Source organism: Myzus persicae, unplaced genomic scaffold (genome assembly GCF_001856785.1).
Source record: "Myzus persicae strain clone G006 unplaced genomic scaffold, MPER_G0061.0, whole genome shotgun sequence".
In the NCBI taxonomy this organism is placed as follows: Eukaryota; Metazoa; Arthropoda; class Insecta; order Hemiptera; family Aphididae; genus Myzus; species Myzus persicae.
Genome location: NW_019103025.1, coordinates 1036314 through 1051176, shown reverse-complemented (window position 1 = coordinate 1051176; position 14863 = coordinate 1036314). Strand labels below are relative to the sequence as shown.

General features: G+C 36.1%; 1 protein-coding gene across 1 annotated transcript; it reads left to right on the top strand.

The window, feature by feature from the left end:
* Positions 1–4358: 4358 nt before the first annotated feature.
* LOC111033615 (kinesin-like protein CG14535) lies at positions 4359–11491 on the top strand. Its single transcript, XM_022314421.1, has 13 exons — positions 4359–4599; positions 5275–5413; positions 5954–6116; positions 6241–7042; positions 7266–7396; positions 7476–7602; positions 7682–7804; positions 7897–8141; positions 8734–8861; positions 8950–9147; positions 9225–9349; positions 9462–9591; positions 10828–11491. The coding sequence occupies exons 1-13, from the start codon at positions 4446–4448 to the stop codon at positions 10907–10909; spliced, it is 2547 nt and encodes an 848-aa protein (XP_022170113.1). The 5' UTR covers positions 4359–4445; the 3' UTR covers positions 10910–11491.
* The last annotated feature ends 3372 nt before the right edge of the window (positions 11492–14863 follow it).

The following is a 14863-nucleotide window of genomic DNA, read 5'->3' as shown; positions in this document are numbered from 1 at the left end:
ATTTATATTATTATTTTTATAGTACCTGAATTATTTTTTTCTACAAAGACGAAAAAAATTCAGACTCGGGAAATGAATAATAACTTGATTTTCTCGTAGACAATTAACTAATACGTAGAATAAAATATTGTTAAGCATAATATAGAACAAGCTAAACATTTTTTAATTTTTTGCTCTGCAAACATGCAAAATATATCGTATTTTTGCCTTCTAAGAACTATGATGTGATGGGTAAACCCCTTTTTTTTACCGGTGCCGAGTCGCATATAGTCAATCACTATAATAGTATTATATCGTAAAATGTACAAACTTAAAAATCGTCTCTCTATAATTATTAATGCACGCGAGCTGGATAATATTATTATAAGAACTCTTGCGCGAACCGGTTGTCGCGGGGTCGTGCTGCAGCCTGTCGTCAGACCGCGCGAATAATAATTATCGTTGAGGTGCTGCAGAACCAACGGTTGTGTATTATTGCGTTATCATGTGCAATGTACATGCGGGTAGGCAAAATAAGCGTGTGATGTGCAGTGACGACGGCGGCAGACTTCTCACGCGCGAGCGGCGGCCGTTCGTATAATATAATAATAATAATAATAATAATAATAATAATAATAATAATAATAATACGCTCGTGCGAGATACGTATCATCGCGTAGGTATTGATGAATTATACATGCGGCGTGTGTGCGTCAAACTCGTGGAAAGTCTCGATCGGTTTCATATGGTGCAACGTACGTAGTCCGCATATTGTATAGCGTGTGTATTATAATAATATGGGTTATCCCCGCGGGGGGAGGGGGTGGTGTGTATACAGGGTGGGCCTGCACCGTCGAAGTGTTTTCCCATAGGTACTAGCCGGACGGACGCGGAAAAACGGAAAGGCTCGATGGCTACCCTGTGCAGCACACACGCGCACAACCCTTAATGAGATATTGACGAAGGCGCCGCCGCCCACGTGTGAAGCGTATGTATGTACATAGGTGTACTTATATATTATATTTTATACGCGACCGTCTGGCGTGTGGGCAAAATCTGAAAGTTTCTATGTACGCACTCCTCTCACGCACCGCATACGAGCGCATAATATTCAGACAGCAGCCCGCCCGGGAGGACTTTTAACCGAGTTTCTCCGCGTACGTCTTAAAATATAATATATGATATAGGTGCGGGTAGGCAGGTAGGTACGTGTCGGCGGTCCATCGCTTTTGATTAGCGTCTGCACCCCGCGCTCGACGCCATTGCCCCCCTTCGTCGTCATCTCCACGTCCACGAGACACACATCGTCAAGCCGCCGCCGACCGTCGTCGCATAATATATCATAATAATATTATACTCGCGCACACGACAGATGCTGTTTGCGAGCACCTCGCACGGAGGAGCGCATGATAATAATAACGACAACGACAAAAACACTGGCGCGTAATAGTATGTGTGGGGGGGGGGGTGGTACACGACGAAAAGCGTCCGGTCGCGGGCGAGAGGATTATAAATAATAAATAATAATCCTACTTTGTCGCGTCGACAGACGTCGCGGCGGCGGCGGCGGCGGCGGCGGCGACGACGACTACGAATGCGACGGCGACGAATGCGAACGCGGCGCGGACGAGACGTTTTTATTAAAAAGTTTCCGCGTTCGTGAGCCTACGCGGCAGACAGACTCGACGTGACCGAACGGCGTGTATTAATCTTGATTTAACGCGAACCCGCTGCAGCTGCTGCTACGCCGGTGTATAATAATAATATTATGGGCACCGACGTGTTCCAAAGGCCCTCCGAAAAATCCTCCTTTTCGCGAGTCACCTCTGCCGCATACAATGTGGACCGTTATGATAATATTATGATGATATACGTAGTGACAGAGTCGTCTTCGAATGGTGAGAGGATGGTGAAGGGGACACAGTCTCTCGTCCCCAATATTTAGAGTCTTTTTAAATAAAACGTAATTGTGATGTTTATTTTTCCATATTTTAATAAAACTAGGTATGTGTGTATGTCTTAATCAGTGGTTGAAACGGTCATTAGTATTAGACCATTGTATTGTCGAGGTCTAACTATAACGGTTAACATATTATGGGTACAACAAATTGTAGGTACATTCAGATAACGATTCATTTTAATATGACCATATTAAATATTACAGTAATTTGATCTGCAATCAACTTTAAAGGTAAGAATCTTGTTAAGGCAGCACATACGTTTTTTTTTGACATATTAATTTTTTATTTATAAACTTTAAAATATTCACAAAACTTTCTTTAAAATTGAAATAAAAAAGAAAACATCTAATCTCGTAGTGATGAGCAAAATTGGCTCGGGCTTGGGCCTTGGTTTGCTCAGTCATCACTGCACGCCTAGGGGGGGGGATTAATATTCTTAAAATTTGATTATCAGACAACCATCAGTGATGTCAATTCACTATGATATAAAAAACAATTTAAAAAGAACAGTAGAGTAGCTAAACTGGAGATTACTTAGAATGTATAGAATTTTCCATAATAGTAGTTATGCATCATTAGTAACTAGTCAGACGAAAACAACACGACGTATTATTATGATGGTACTATACGTCCTCTTGAAAGATACTCATAAAAATAAAATATGTATAGGTGCGTTTTTTTAATAAGCAATTTAAAAACAATAATATGACGTTTTGCGGTCTCGAGTTTTTTTGTGTTCGTCTAGCCATCACTAACCGTTTCTGCTGCTGCTGCATCGGGGAGGTTCACCTCTCCCTCCACCACATAGATTGTGCTCTTTTTGCCCGTGGGAACTTACACGCTCGGCCCATTAATGTTCCGCTAACGAGATAATATTTTCGCATTGTTTTCATTAAGCACGTGTACCAAAAAGCTGCTGAAACTCGCTCAGCACTACCATAATACCTTCCTACCTATACATATGTATAACACGTCATATGATATTTTATTATTATTATGTAATGTAATAATAAACGGCGGTGACGACATCAAATCTCGAAACTCTATTTACCAGCAGCGGAGAGCGACTTTTGATTAGGCCGAGGCAGCGGAGGCGCCCATTTCAATATGATAATAATAATAATAATAACGAAACTCTATTTACCAGCAGCGGAGAGCGACTTTTGATTAGGCCGAGGCAGCGGAGGCGCCCATTTCAATATGATAATAATAATAATAATAATAATAATATAACGTGTATATCATAATATAGTTTTCGACCCTTAGCCTGCCTCGTTATTTTTTACCCCAAGACAAATATAATATTATATAGAGTCAAGGAAATGCCTTTTTTTTTAATTATTCCACTGTTTACTTACACTATTATTAAAGCGACTGTATACAAAAGTGACAACATTTTTATATTTTATTTCACAGCGGTAGGTACATTGTGCCTACTAATAAAACGGTATAATAACGTGTAAATAAGTTATGCGAGCACTATAATAAAATGAACCCTATCAAAATCTAATTAATATTTAAATTTCTATAACATAAAGCTATCCACCGTTTAATTAAAAATGAAATAAAAGCATAAAAATTAATTATTTAATGTTTTTTTTTTTTGCACGTCATAAATATTAATACTTAAATAAGAAGACCAAATAGCTAACACGGGGAAAATTGGAGATTTAATTTCATATTATTTTTTTAAATTCTGGATAACATCGTAAGAACCAATTTCAAAATATTTTACCTAGGTGATATGAATTTGAAATTTTTGAATACATTTATTATTATGACCTCGTTTACTTAATAAAACACCTAATCAAACAATTTATAATCATTTTTAATCTATTGCATATTATATAATATTTCAATAACACTGCAGTCAGTACTCAATACCTATTTCCATTTCATGAAATAACTAAATCGATAAAATAATATTTTATACACATTATAGTATAATTATTCACAAATGTACAAAAGTAAAAACCCATTTTCATTGTATAGTTTACGAATATTTTATGAATGTTCATTATTAAATAAACCCCCAAAATTGTATACAGTGAATTTACGTACGATTTATGTATCTATTTATATACGTGCAAGGACACACACCTACAACACGAGTGTGTGTGTTAGTGCGTATGTGTGTGTGTATTATATTTTAATGTATATTAGCGAGAATATAGTACATATGTTATACGTCTTCCATAATATCTTTAAACTTTTTTCGACGGAATGCGAATATGGTAATACACCGTACGTGACTGTGTACGCGTCCGGGGTTCGTGATTCATACGAGTTTACAACACAATAATAATAATTGGGGAGAGACATTCATATCGGATATTTCTTCTTATTATTATATCATACACTACATAATATAATGCTCTACCACCCACGTTTCGCTCGTGACTGAATAAATGTTAAAATAAAATAATAAAATTTACAGACGGCGAAGACAATTTGCCGGGCCCCGGGGTGTACTTAAGGGGAGAAGACCCCGTGTTGGGCACGCCGATGCAACACTACAGCGAGCTGCGAGCGCAGACCATTGAAAAAGCAGCGTACTATTTGGACGTGGCGCTCAACGTGCGGAATTCCTCGCCAGAATCGCACATGTTGTACACGTTAAACGTTTACCAATATACCGTACCGACTGGTTCATCTGCAGGTAATGATGAAATTATGAATAATATTTTTTTCAAGAAATCGTTATGTAATTTAAAAAAAAAACATAAATACGAATCTGATGTACAGATCTGTTAGGTTTTTTTAAAAATCATTATCAATTTGTGGTTTTACAGTAGTGTTATACGTATAAATACAGTCTTTAAAAGATTTTTTTGTGACTGACATAATAATTGAAATATAGAACCTATACCAATATGATATTACAACGAATAACGAAATCATGTTTAAAATGATTATTTAAAAGTTAAAAATTATTTTTGTATGTTAAAAAAAATTTACTACGTACTTTTATATACGGCAAAAATCCACCAACTTTTTTCATGAAAACTATTTTTAAATTAAATAACATAATATTAAATCTGTTTTGTGTTTACTTTTGTTTTGGTCAAGTTCTTAAAAAGTTATTTCATTCAAAATTGCGATGATACTTATACATGGGTATCTACAATGTATAAAAAATCTAATTTCTTTTTTTCGTTATGGTTTTGGGATGAAGAAAACTATATACATATTAAAACAAAATACATAAAACTGAATTATATTTCAAAGGCATGTCTAAATATAATATTTATATTAAATTTGGTGGTTTGTGTCTTTTTTAAACATGTATTTAATATTTAAATTGTTATTTTAAAATACATTTATTAATAAATAGTTGCTGGAGGTCGAAGTCGGTTGCATCTTTTGGATTTAGGCAGTTGTGAAAGAAGCAAGTCTTCCGGCGGATTGACACTTTCCGGTTTGGGAAACGTACTGCTGGCCATATTTAACGGTCAAAAACATCTACCACACAGGTTTGTGATACAATCCAAAAATCGCAAGGTTTTACGCGCGTCTATTATATTATATTTAAAATCATAACTTTCTGGCTGGAAGCTTAGCCTGTATATAATACGTGGGAGACAAAAATATAATAACAAAACATCGTCCCCGAAGATATAATATATTATATCCCAAAATCCTAATATAAGTGAGATATTGCCTCCGAGGGTGGACGGCAGTTCGATAATAATAAAAGGCGTACGTCACGTGGTGGTTTCATATTATTTAAGGTCGGCGGGGTGACGAAAGTTTCGCTAAGATATTAGGCTATTAGAGTGAAATCCAAGGCAAGATTTCCCCTCCGGATAAACCCTCATATAGTGCGTTTATTTCATATATACGGGCTTTTATATGTGTTCGTTCTAAATCAGAAACACTGGGCCTTACCTTAAACTTTAAAGGGTCGAGACATTTTTATTGTGCATAAACCCACCTAGAATATAAGCTACCTATACCGGAATACAGTTAACGAATAAAATATTTATTTTTGTTTCGTTTCGTGTTTATTATAGAGAACAAAAACTCACTCAACTATTGAAAGAGTGTTTGAACTCGTTGACGTGCCACGCGGCAATGGTCGCTCACGTTTCGCCCGCCGCTCAACAGTACACGGAAACTTTGTCCGCCGTGCAGCTGGCTTCCCGGATACATCGAATGCGCAGACGGCGGTTTAAGGTACTTTCCTACGCATAATTTAATATTAATACGAATGAAATTGGATTAATTTTTTTTACGAATTGACATGCATCGCTACTGAGCTACCTCTTATATACTGACGTCGGAAATCTTGGTTTTTTAGTTTGTCGGCGTGGCCAGCGGCTGCGGGACTTCCGGAGATACCGATCCGAAAATTCAGAACGGCGTCGGGTCTAGCGAAGTCGAACCTTCGAGCAGCGAACAGTCAGCCGACACGGTGATCTACGTCGGGCCCAGCGAGGAGACTGACGGCGAACACCCTCCCGTCCACATACCCAGCCTGTCGGCGGTGGAGAACCGCTGTCACCCGCTGAACAAATTGCTCCGGGAACCCGGCCAGAGCAAGTCGACGCCGTCTTCGCCACAACGGTCCGTGCCGATCAGCGCCGCGGCCCGAGCACCCGCGGCCAAGGCGGCCGCCAAACCCAACGGCGTGTGCAGCGCACGGTCGTCACCGGTCCGGAATCCGCGGACGTCTTCGGTGCGAAAAGAACGGCCCGAGGAGAGGTGGATCGACGGACCGCGGATATCCAAGAGCCGCGCACACGGAGCCCGGGCGCTGTTGATGTCGAAAAACGACGACGGGAAAACGGCCGGCGAGACGTGGATAGACGGCCCGATGCACGGGGCCGGTAGCCAGCACGCCAACGTGTACGGGTTCATGGACTACCACAAGAAGAACATGATCAAAAAATGGGTCGAACACCAGGTGTACCAGGTGACGGACAAGCAGAACAGGCACCGCGCGGCTGAGACGAAAGAGTACACGACGTTTAAGACGGATGAGCTGGGCCCTCGAGGGCGGGCCAGCGGTCAAGAAGAAAACGGCGACGACGAGCCCAAGTGCGATAAGATGTCCGTGGCCACCAGATCGATAATCGAAAACAGCCACCAAGTCAGCAGAGGTAACATATTATATGTATTGTATTGTTGTGTATAAAGGTAGCTCCATATAATATTATATTTATTCGTCATTTTTTTTTTTTAAACAAATTACCATATTTGACTTACCTTATCTTTTTAATCATATTAATTGTTAGGTGTACTCCTTATTAAGACGTCTTTAAGAGCAATGTTAATCTTATTCAGTATATTATATTAATTCAAAAACTTCAATTGTGTTTTTAGTAGTGTCCATTGAGCGACTTCGTGGATCAAATTCTGACGAATACAACGAAGAAGATGAGGAAATCGAACTAGAAATCGTCGAAGTCGAAGAACTCGACGAACCCGTCCCGACTCAAGACAGTTGCTTACAGGTACCTGAAAACTATAAGCGACATGCATAATTCGACGTTATTTAATTATTGTGTTTACTAAATCGTTCGTGTGTGTTAGGTGACGGAAGAGGACATCGCGTTCTGTATGGGAGAACTGGAAAATCCGTTGCCGGAAGTCGATCAGGAAGAACATCCGTTGAGAATACTCAGTCAAGAAAATATGACTGTGGTCTCTACATTTACGGGTATGTGCGCTTGTAATTTTACATCCCCTACCCACGTTTCTAGTCAATATTTTGACAATTAATGATTATTTTTTTTTAGACTCACTGTCGGTCGCCAACGATCTCGATAGAGTGTTTTCGAGACCGAGTGGCAATTCTTTCAGACAATTCAACCATCACAGACTTCAGTCGACTCCGCAACACGAACAAAAATCGTCGAAAGGTAAGCGCAAATTTTAAACTTAATTAAACAATATCGATTATTTATGAGTGTGTTTAAATTGTTCTAATATTAATATTCTGTAATCGCATCAGACCAATTTCGATACGAACAACTGTCTCGATTACACGAGCTGTACAACGGCAAGGTCGGCGTCCCCAAACACGTTCCTAACAATTTCAACCACTCGTCCACGTTACCTTCTCGCATGCAATCCGCCTCGTTGTCGGACGTTTTCAAAAACGGCACCACGGAAAGCCCGTCCATGAATCACGATTTTACCCATCAGTCAAACGATTTTGACAATAACAGCATCGCCAGTGAACCCGCTTACTTGTTGGTAAGTACGCCCGTATATCGCACACCGGGTAATAAATTATTTAAAGTAAGACGCTCTAATTAATTCAAAGACTATTAACGATTTAGAAAATATTTTTTCTTACATAATCTTGAGTAGGTATTGTTTGTTTAAAAACAATACTTTTCTAATAATAATATTAATTTTTTAAGGTCAAAATGTTTAATGATAACATGCTTATTTTGAATTAATTATTTCAAAGTAGAATATTTTTCGAACTACTTAACGATGAGCAATTTAAAGATTTGATATTCATAAGTGTTCAACATTTTGATGAGTTTTGATAGAGGTATACTGGACTTGAGAAGTATCCGCCTAAACATTAGTCCACTATTCCATTCTTCTAAACTTTGAATAGTTTGAGTAGGTAGTTGAATATTTTTTCCCAAAACATGTTGTTTTATAACGACTTACAATGAGGTAATAGAAATATTTTAAAAATCGTTATGGTTTTCTGAAATAATGAATATTTTTTGTTAAATGGACAGCTCCGTAATTCTATGCACACATATAATACGCACTGAAGTGCAAATGTGAACGGTTTTTTTACAGTTTATTGATTTTTATATTTCAGAACGATAATAGTCAATTTTGTCATAACTGTCGAATAAATTTGACGAGCACCGACGACTTGACAAGCAACCTATGGATGCACTACGGAGAACTGCACACGCTCAGCCGTTTTCACTCTTTCAAACACGTGTGAGTGTCACATTAATAATCACATTTTGCCAAAACGGCCTTTTAGGTAACACCCCAATAATATGCATGATTATCTGTTCGATTTCAGCAGTAAAAATATATCGAGCCTGAGACATCCGGACGGCGCGTCGAATCCAAATTTACAGTCCGAAACGTGCCGGGAGCCCGGAAATGGTGCCGAGGAATCCAAGGACAAGAAAAGTCAAGGCAGTGACGAAGGAGACATCGAAGAAGTACCATACCCACCGCCTTTGCAATCGGAACTCTTGTCACTGAGCAGAGACGGGTGAGTGTCCGCACACAGCTGCAGTGGCGACGACAGGGATTCTGAGGTTTTTGACGTTTTAATTTTCGTCCGTATAGGTTGGACAGCAAAACCAGAGTGCAATCTGTGTTGAACGGGTTCACGCCGTATTCGGGCAGGTTGAATCACAATTACTCGTTGAACACCAACAACGGCAAGTCTCACGACCCAGGAGGGAACAACGGTAATAATCCGTCCATCGATAAATATTATATATTATTTTATTCGCGTCCGACCCAATGCGCAGCCGATTCGAACGTAATAAAAAAACGTCTGTTTAACATGCCAATATACAGGTCATCGGTTGAAAAACGACCACAACGTCTGGAACGGTGGCAGGACCCGGTTTGAAGACATCAAACAGCTGAAGGAGTTCAACTTGACAAGCAACAAATTGTTCAGCCAACGGTGGTTTGCAGACAAACAGTAAGCGACGACAACTGCAGTACTATACTTATAATATCGATGTGGCTAATATAACATAGAAGCCATATAATAAAAAGTTGTAGGTCCTTTTTTATATTTTTATTGAAATCGACAATCGTCTAACGAGGTTATATTATACCATTACGGATCGTGTTCATTCAATCAGTTAGAAACACCGAGCCTTTAGGATACCAGTATTTTCTACTTTTTTCGATTAATCAATTTATGAATTCTATTCGAATATAGACAATAGTAATGATAATATTTTGTGCACATATCAAAATATTTTCCAACAATTCAGACATATTTATACAATGTAGATTTGTTTTAAATAATTATCTTGAAGTTAACATAAAACGCACACAAATAAAATGTCAGACTTGCAATTTCTGTTGTGGAAAAAAATATGTTAAATCATCACAAAACTGTGTATTAGATACAGAAAAAAAAATGATACCTAATGAACTAGGTAATTAAACTGTACACATTGTTTTACGATCAAATAAGTTCTCAGATAACTAAAAACGAAAAAAAGGTGAACTGTCTGTGCTGTCAATTGTAGGTGTCGAGTATATCTCGTCATTGATTAGATCACTGTAATGGATGTATTAAATTTGAATTCTATGATGGATCAGTGCATACGAAAAACGATTCCTAGTGGAGACCATATAGTTTGTTATTAAGGATAAATTTTTATTGTGTATTTGTAGTGTAACACTATAGTAGGTAAATATGGTAGGTTGATGTGGTTGAGCTAATGTTTACCAAAAACAATTCTCACATGACTGTATGTTGTATAGTAATTATTACAATATTATTTTATGTATATAATATTACTATAGTTGTTAGTTGTTACTTATAACTTATAAGTAAAAGATACTGTAGAATGGTGTGATTAGATTCAAGCTTAAAATTAATCTAAATATTTTGAAACCTTAAGATACCTACTTGTTTCTGCTCTAAAAGGAAAAACTGATCAAAAACACACAAAAAATAACATATACCCTTAAAATATCAAAATCTTTTATATGATTTTTAAAAAGTTAGGCAGCTTGAAACAGATCTAACCTAAAATTTAGTGTTTATGACTTAAACATTACTTCAGGCCATCAAATAAAACAATAGACGACGTATATAATATATTATACAAGCGCGTTCGTCGCGTTTACTATACTATACTCAACAAAAATAGGTTGTCAATTTCGCCTAGTAATATGATTTTTCGTTATGCTTCAGAAACCCGAGAGCGAAGAATCTGAACGAAACTAGCAACAGCAATACTGCGGCCACCCATCAGAACAGCAAGTGTGATAGCTAAGAGACGGGATGGCCGTGTACAGTCAAATCAATTTGATATAATACGATGTTATTATGTGTTAGAAAAAGAGATTTTTGTTCGTTTCTATAAAGTATAGTATAATAATATTATACGTTATTATTATTATTATTATTACTATTATTATTATATTATACGAAGAGCATAATATCAATAATATTAGTACTCGGAGCGAGTTTAAAATTATATTCTTTACATTTTACAAGTTATCAGATTTTTTATGAATGTTAGACGCGTAATAAGTAAATACACTTATAGTGTATACGTCATATATAATAAAAATATTATATATTTTTTAATAAGCACGTAAACTGCTGTGCTGCAGCCGTAGTCGACGACGACTTTGTGCATTGGATTCGGGTCGCACAACACGCGACGTTTCATTCATTACGATTTTCAGCAGAACCGATAAAAAAAAATGTTTTTAAAAAAAGTCCAAAACTCGCACGCACTGAGTAAGATATTCTACTAATTATTTATTATTATTATATTATATTGAATTAGACTCCTTAGATTTTTGTTTTTTCATTCTTACATAATTATTGGTGTATTATAATATTTATGTATGATGGCGATATATATACTTACTTATTGTTTAAAAATATTTTGTACATATCATTTTTTTTTCTCATTTGTTACTGTTTTTTAATTAATTTATTATTTTTTTAAAGACAATATAGTTGTACAACATACCTAATTATATAATAATATAACAAAAGTTAAAAATAAAACGACCACGTCGAAATGAATTTCCATGTTTTCATTCCTCTGTGTATGCTGCAGATAGCGAGTTATAAGTACGTGCAGTGCTGGAAGCTGGTAAAAATACGTCTATCCAATACAACAGCTGTTATAATATTTAATATAATGTTTTACAACAAAATCCTAACACGTGATCGCCGTGATGGTTGTCGAACGGAGATCTCTTCGATATCATCGGTGCCTACAAATAAAAATTATTACACAGTATTAGTAGGTATACATATAACACTCGTATGATCGTAGAATACAATATTTATAACGTATAATATAATAATGTAATATTATTATAAATTATAATATTATTGTGATATTATTATTATTATGTGATAGTATTATTATAATATACCGAGAAGTCGGACCGGTTTGCCGAGCGCTGTTATTACTGTTGCGAACCGATGATTTGGTATTTACACGAGTGGGGAGGGGGTGGGGGCGAATGTGATTTTAATTAAATCACAATAAGCAAGCGTGTGTAGATTTTTCGATACTACCAAGTTGTCGCGGTTTTGTATATTATAATGTATTCAGTGTGTGTACTTAGACTTGCGTGCACGTACACGCAAAAGTAATTTGCAAGAGTTTTGTTTTAAACAAATATTGGATGGTTCCTCTGTGTGTTTTTAATAATTCGGCGAAAATGTGTAACGTATACCTTACTGCGTAATGTATCTACCAATACGTACCGAATTTCTCACTCAGATGTAGTTTAAACGAGTTCTTCGTTGAGTCAGGCCAGCGAAATAATAATATACAATGAAATTACATAGTATTACAAAATACTATAGGAGACATAGGCGCAATGAGGGGGGGGGAGTACAATTTTAGTTCTGTGCTGCTGATACAATTCTAGCCCTCCCCTCAGAAAAATGTCCGTATAGTTACTAACAATAATGCAATCGTGCGATAGAAAGTAGAAAATGCTCAGTAAGAAATTTAAAATGTGCAATTTTTGACTTGACGAATTTATGCGCTTGAGAAATATGTAAGATATTAAAAAGTCATTTTTCCGTATTTCTGTATTAGGCTGATTATTAGAAATAATGCTTGAAAAAAACAAGTTAAAACCAAGTAAAAAAAAAAAATGTTTGATCTGTCAGGTATTAAAAATAGGTAGCTTATTAGACTAGCTACAGTAGCTATTATTACCGAGCTGAGGTGTTGATTGTTGACAAATAGAGAGCTGCTTGCCTGTCTTAGATGTTTTCAAATTACTCATAAGCTTAACTTTCAATTTATAAGAAGTGATGCCTCCCGCCTACTGTAGGCTAGTATCTATCATGTATCGACCATATTCGAATATCGGGGATCGCTACCGGTAATAGACTACATTTCATTTCTAAAATCTGTAGATACTCACAACGTGTTTGCTTTTTTGCAGTTATCATTTTATTTGTGATAACGAAACAATAATGATAATATTATATCCCGAGTCTCGTATATTCAGTCTTACATCTAAAATGTTTTATATTTATTCAATTCTATATATCAACTATACCATATTATATAGTAATAGTAAAATAATATAATACATGCTCAGTTCGTCTAAAATCAGTGCGCATAGGTCATAAATTGGACATTAAAACAGATAGTACATGTAAAGTTTACTAAAATTTACTTTAAAATACCCATATTTTTGTATAACATTTTGTTTTAGTTTAAAATAGATTATACATAGTCAAGTACGAGGATCTAGGTAAAGCACAAATGCTGATTATATAACAATTTATTTAGTACCCATATAACATATTATATTTGTTTCACTAATTTTGTCCCTGTAAAATACACTTACGGTACACTATAATATTGTACCTCGCATACCCATTATCTACGCGCTTACTTCAGTAACAGCTTTTACATAAAATTAAATACATATACGTATTATTATTTAAGTACCTATACAATAACCACATTGCATTGCACGTATAGATGAAACGCGAGAGATGATATTATTATATGATTAAAAAATATTCGGTCTCGACGTCGAAACGGGCCACGACGACGACTACACCGAAATAATAATATTTATTATAATATTCTATCCTCGGGGGAAACGCACGAGGCCGAAAGGAAGTTGGCCGCAGTTTCCCGAAAACGCTGTGTCGTGCGCACACAAAACTTTTCGTATTATTATGTTCATATTATTATTATATTATTATTATCTGCAGCGTGTTGACCCATTTAAACGGTATTTCGTTAATATTTCGAAGTCGAACGAGTGCAAGTGCGTTTGCAACTGTTTGCAGCTGATGATGTCTGTGCTGCATGGTCCCTTCGAACGCGGCTGTTTACAAAGCCAACACATCGCCGGTCTTCGTACTTTTCAGTTTTCGCGTATAATATTATATTATTGCTATAGGCTATAGTTGTAGACTACGATTATTATCGACTATGTCGAGGACGCGAATTTTTAAGTTTTTAATTTGTTGTCAAAATAAGCGTATTGAAATAAACGTAAAATATTTTTAAAAAAGTTTCCATTCGACATTTGAATCAGAAAGAAAAATAAAAGTACTGAATAGATCAAGTAGTCGGATCGGCAATTAGTTTTGAAGGCGATGGATTTAAGACGGATTGAACATATATCCGCTACCTATAAAAATGATTATTGTCAATATTTATCTAAATAATGAGTAAATATAAAATACTAAATATTCAACGAAACATGTATGTACTTGATAGTAAAATATTTAATGAAATGTTGTCCCTACAAAATACGTGAAAACATGTAACGAATAAGTAATAACAATGTATTAGGTAAGTTTTATTTTATTTAGTGGCTTTGAGTGTTGTACGTAACGGGTTCATTTTTAATCAGTATTAAGAAGTCTACCTGCAATAAAATCGTGTATTCATGCGCAATTCGTGACCTAATTATTATGCACGCATACACACTCACTCTTTTGGTAGGTATTGACGGATAAGAAACGGATTTTCAATAGCGTTTACATATAAATAATAAGCAAAGTGGTACAACGCCGTTTAACACAGTATTGAATTCATTAATAATTCAGTCATATTCAAATTTCAAAAAACCTTACAGTATTTTAGGTTTCAACTGCATAAAGCATGTATATGTGTTGCTCGTATTCTATATTGTACGAGCGTCTCCCGAGTGAGTTGGTCTTCGGAGTTTTTTTTTCAATTATGTGTATTTTTGTATTTTGTATCCTTGTG

What these genes read in the sequence shown, in the direction of transcription:
- LOC111033615 (XM_022314421.1), top strand. Translation starts at nt 4,446, where the DNA reads ATGCAACACTACAGCGAGCTGCGAGCGCAGACCATTGAAAAAGCAGCG. An exon ending in TGCGCAGACGGCGGTTTAAG is followed by an intron (nt 6,117 to 6,240) that starts GTACTTTCCTAC and finishes TTGGTTTTTTAG; the next exon opens with TTTGTCGGCGTGGCCAGCGG. An exon ending in CAGCCACCAAGTCAGCAGAG is followed by an intron (nt 7,043 to 7,265) that starts GTAACATATTAT and finishes TTGTGTTTTTAG; the next exon opens with TAGTGTCCATTGAGCGACTT.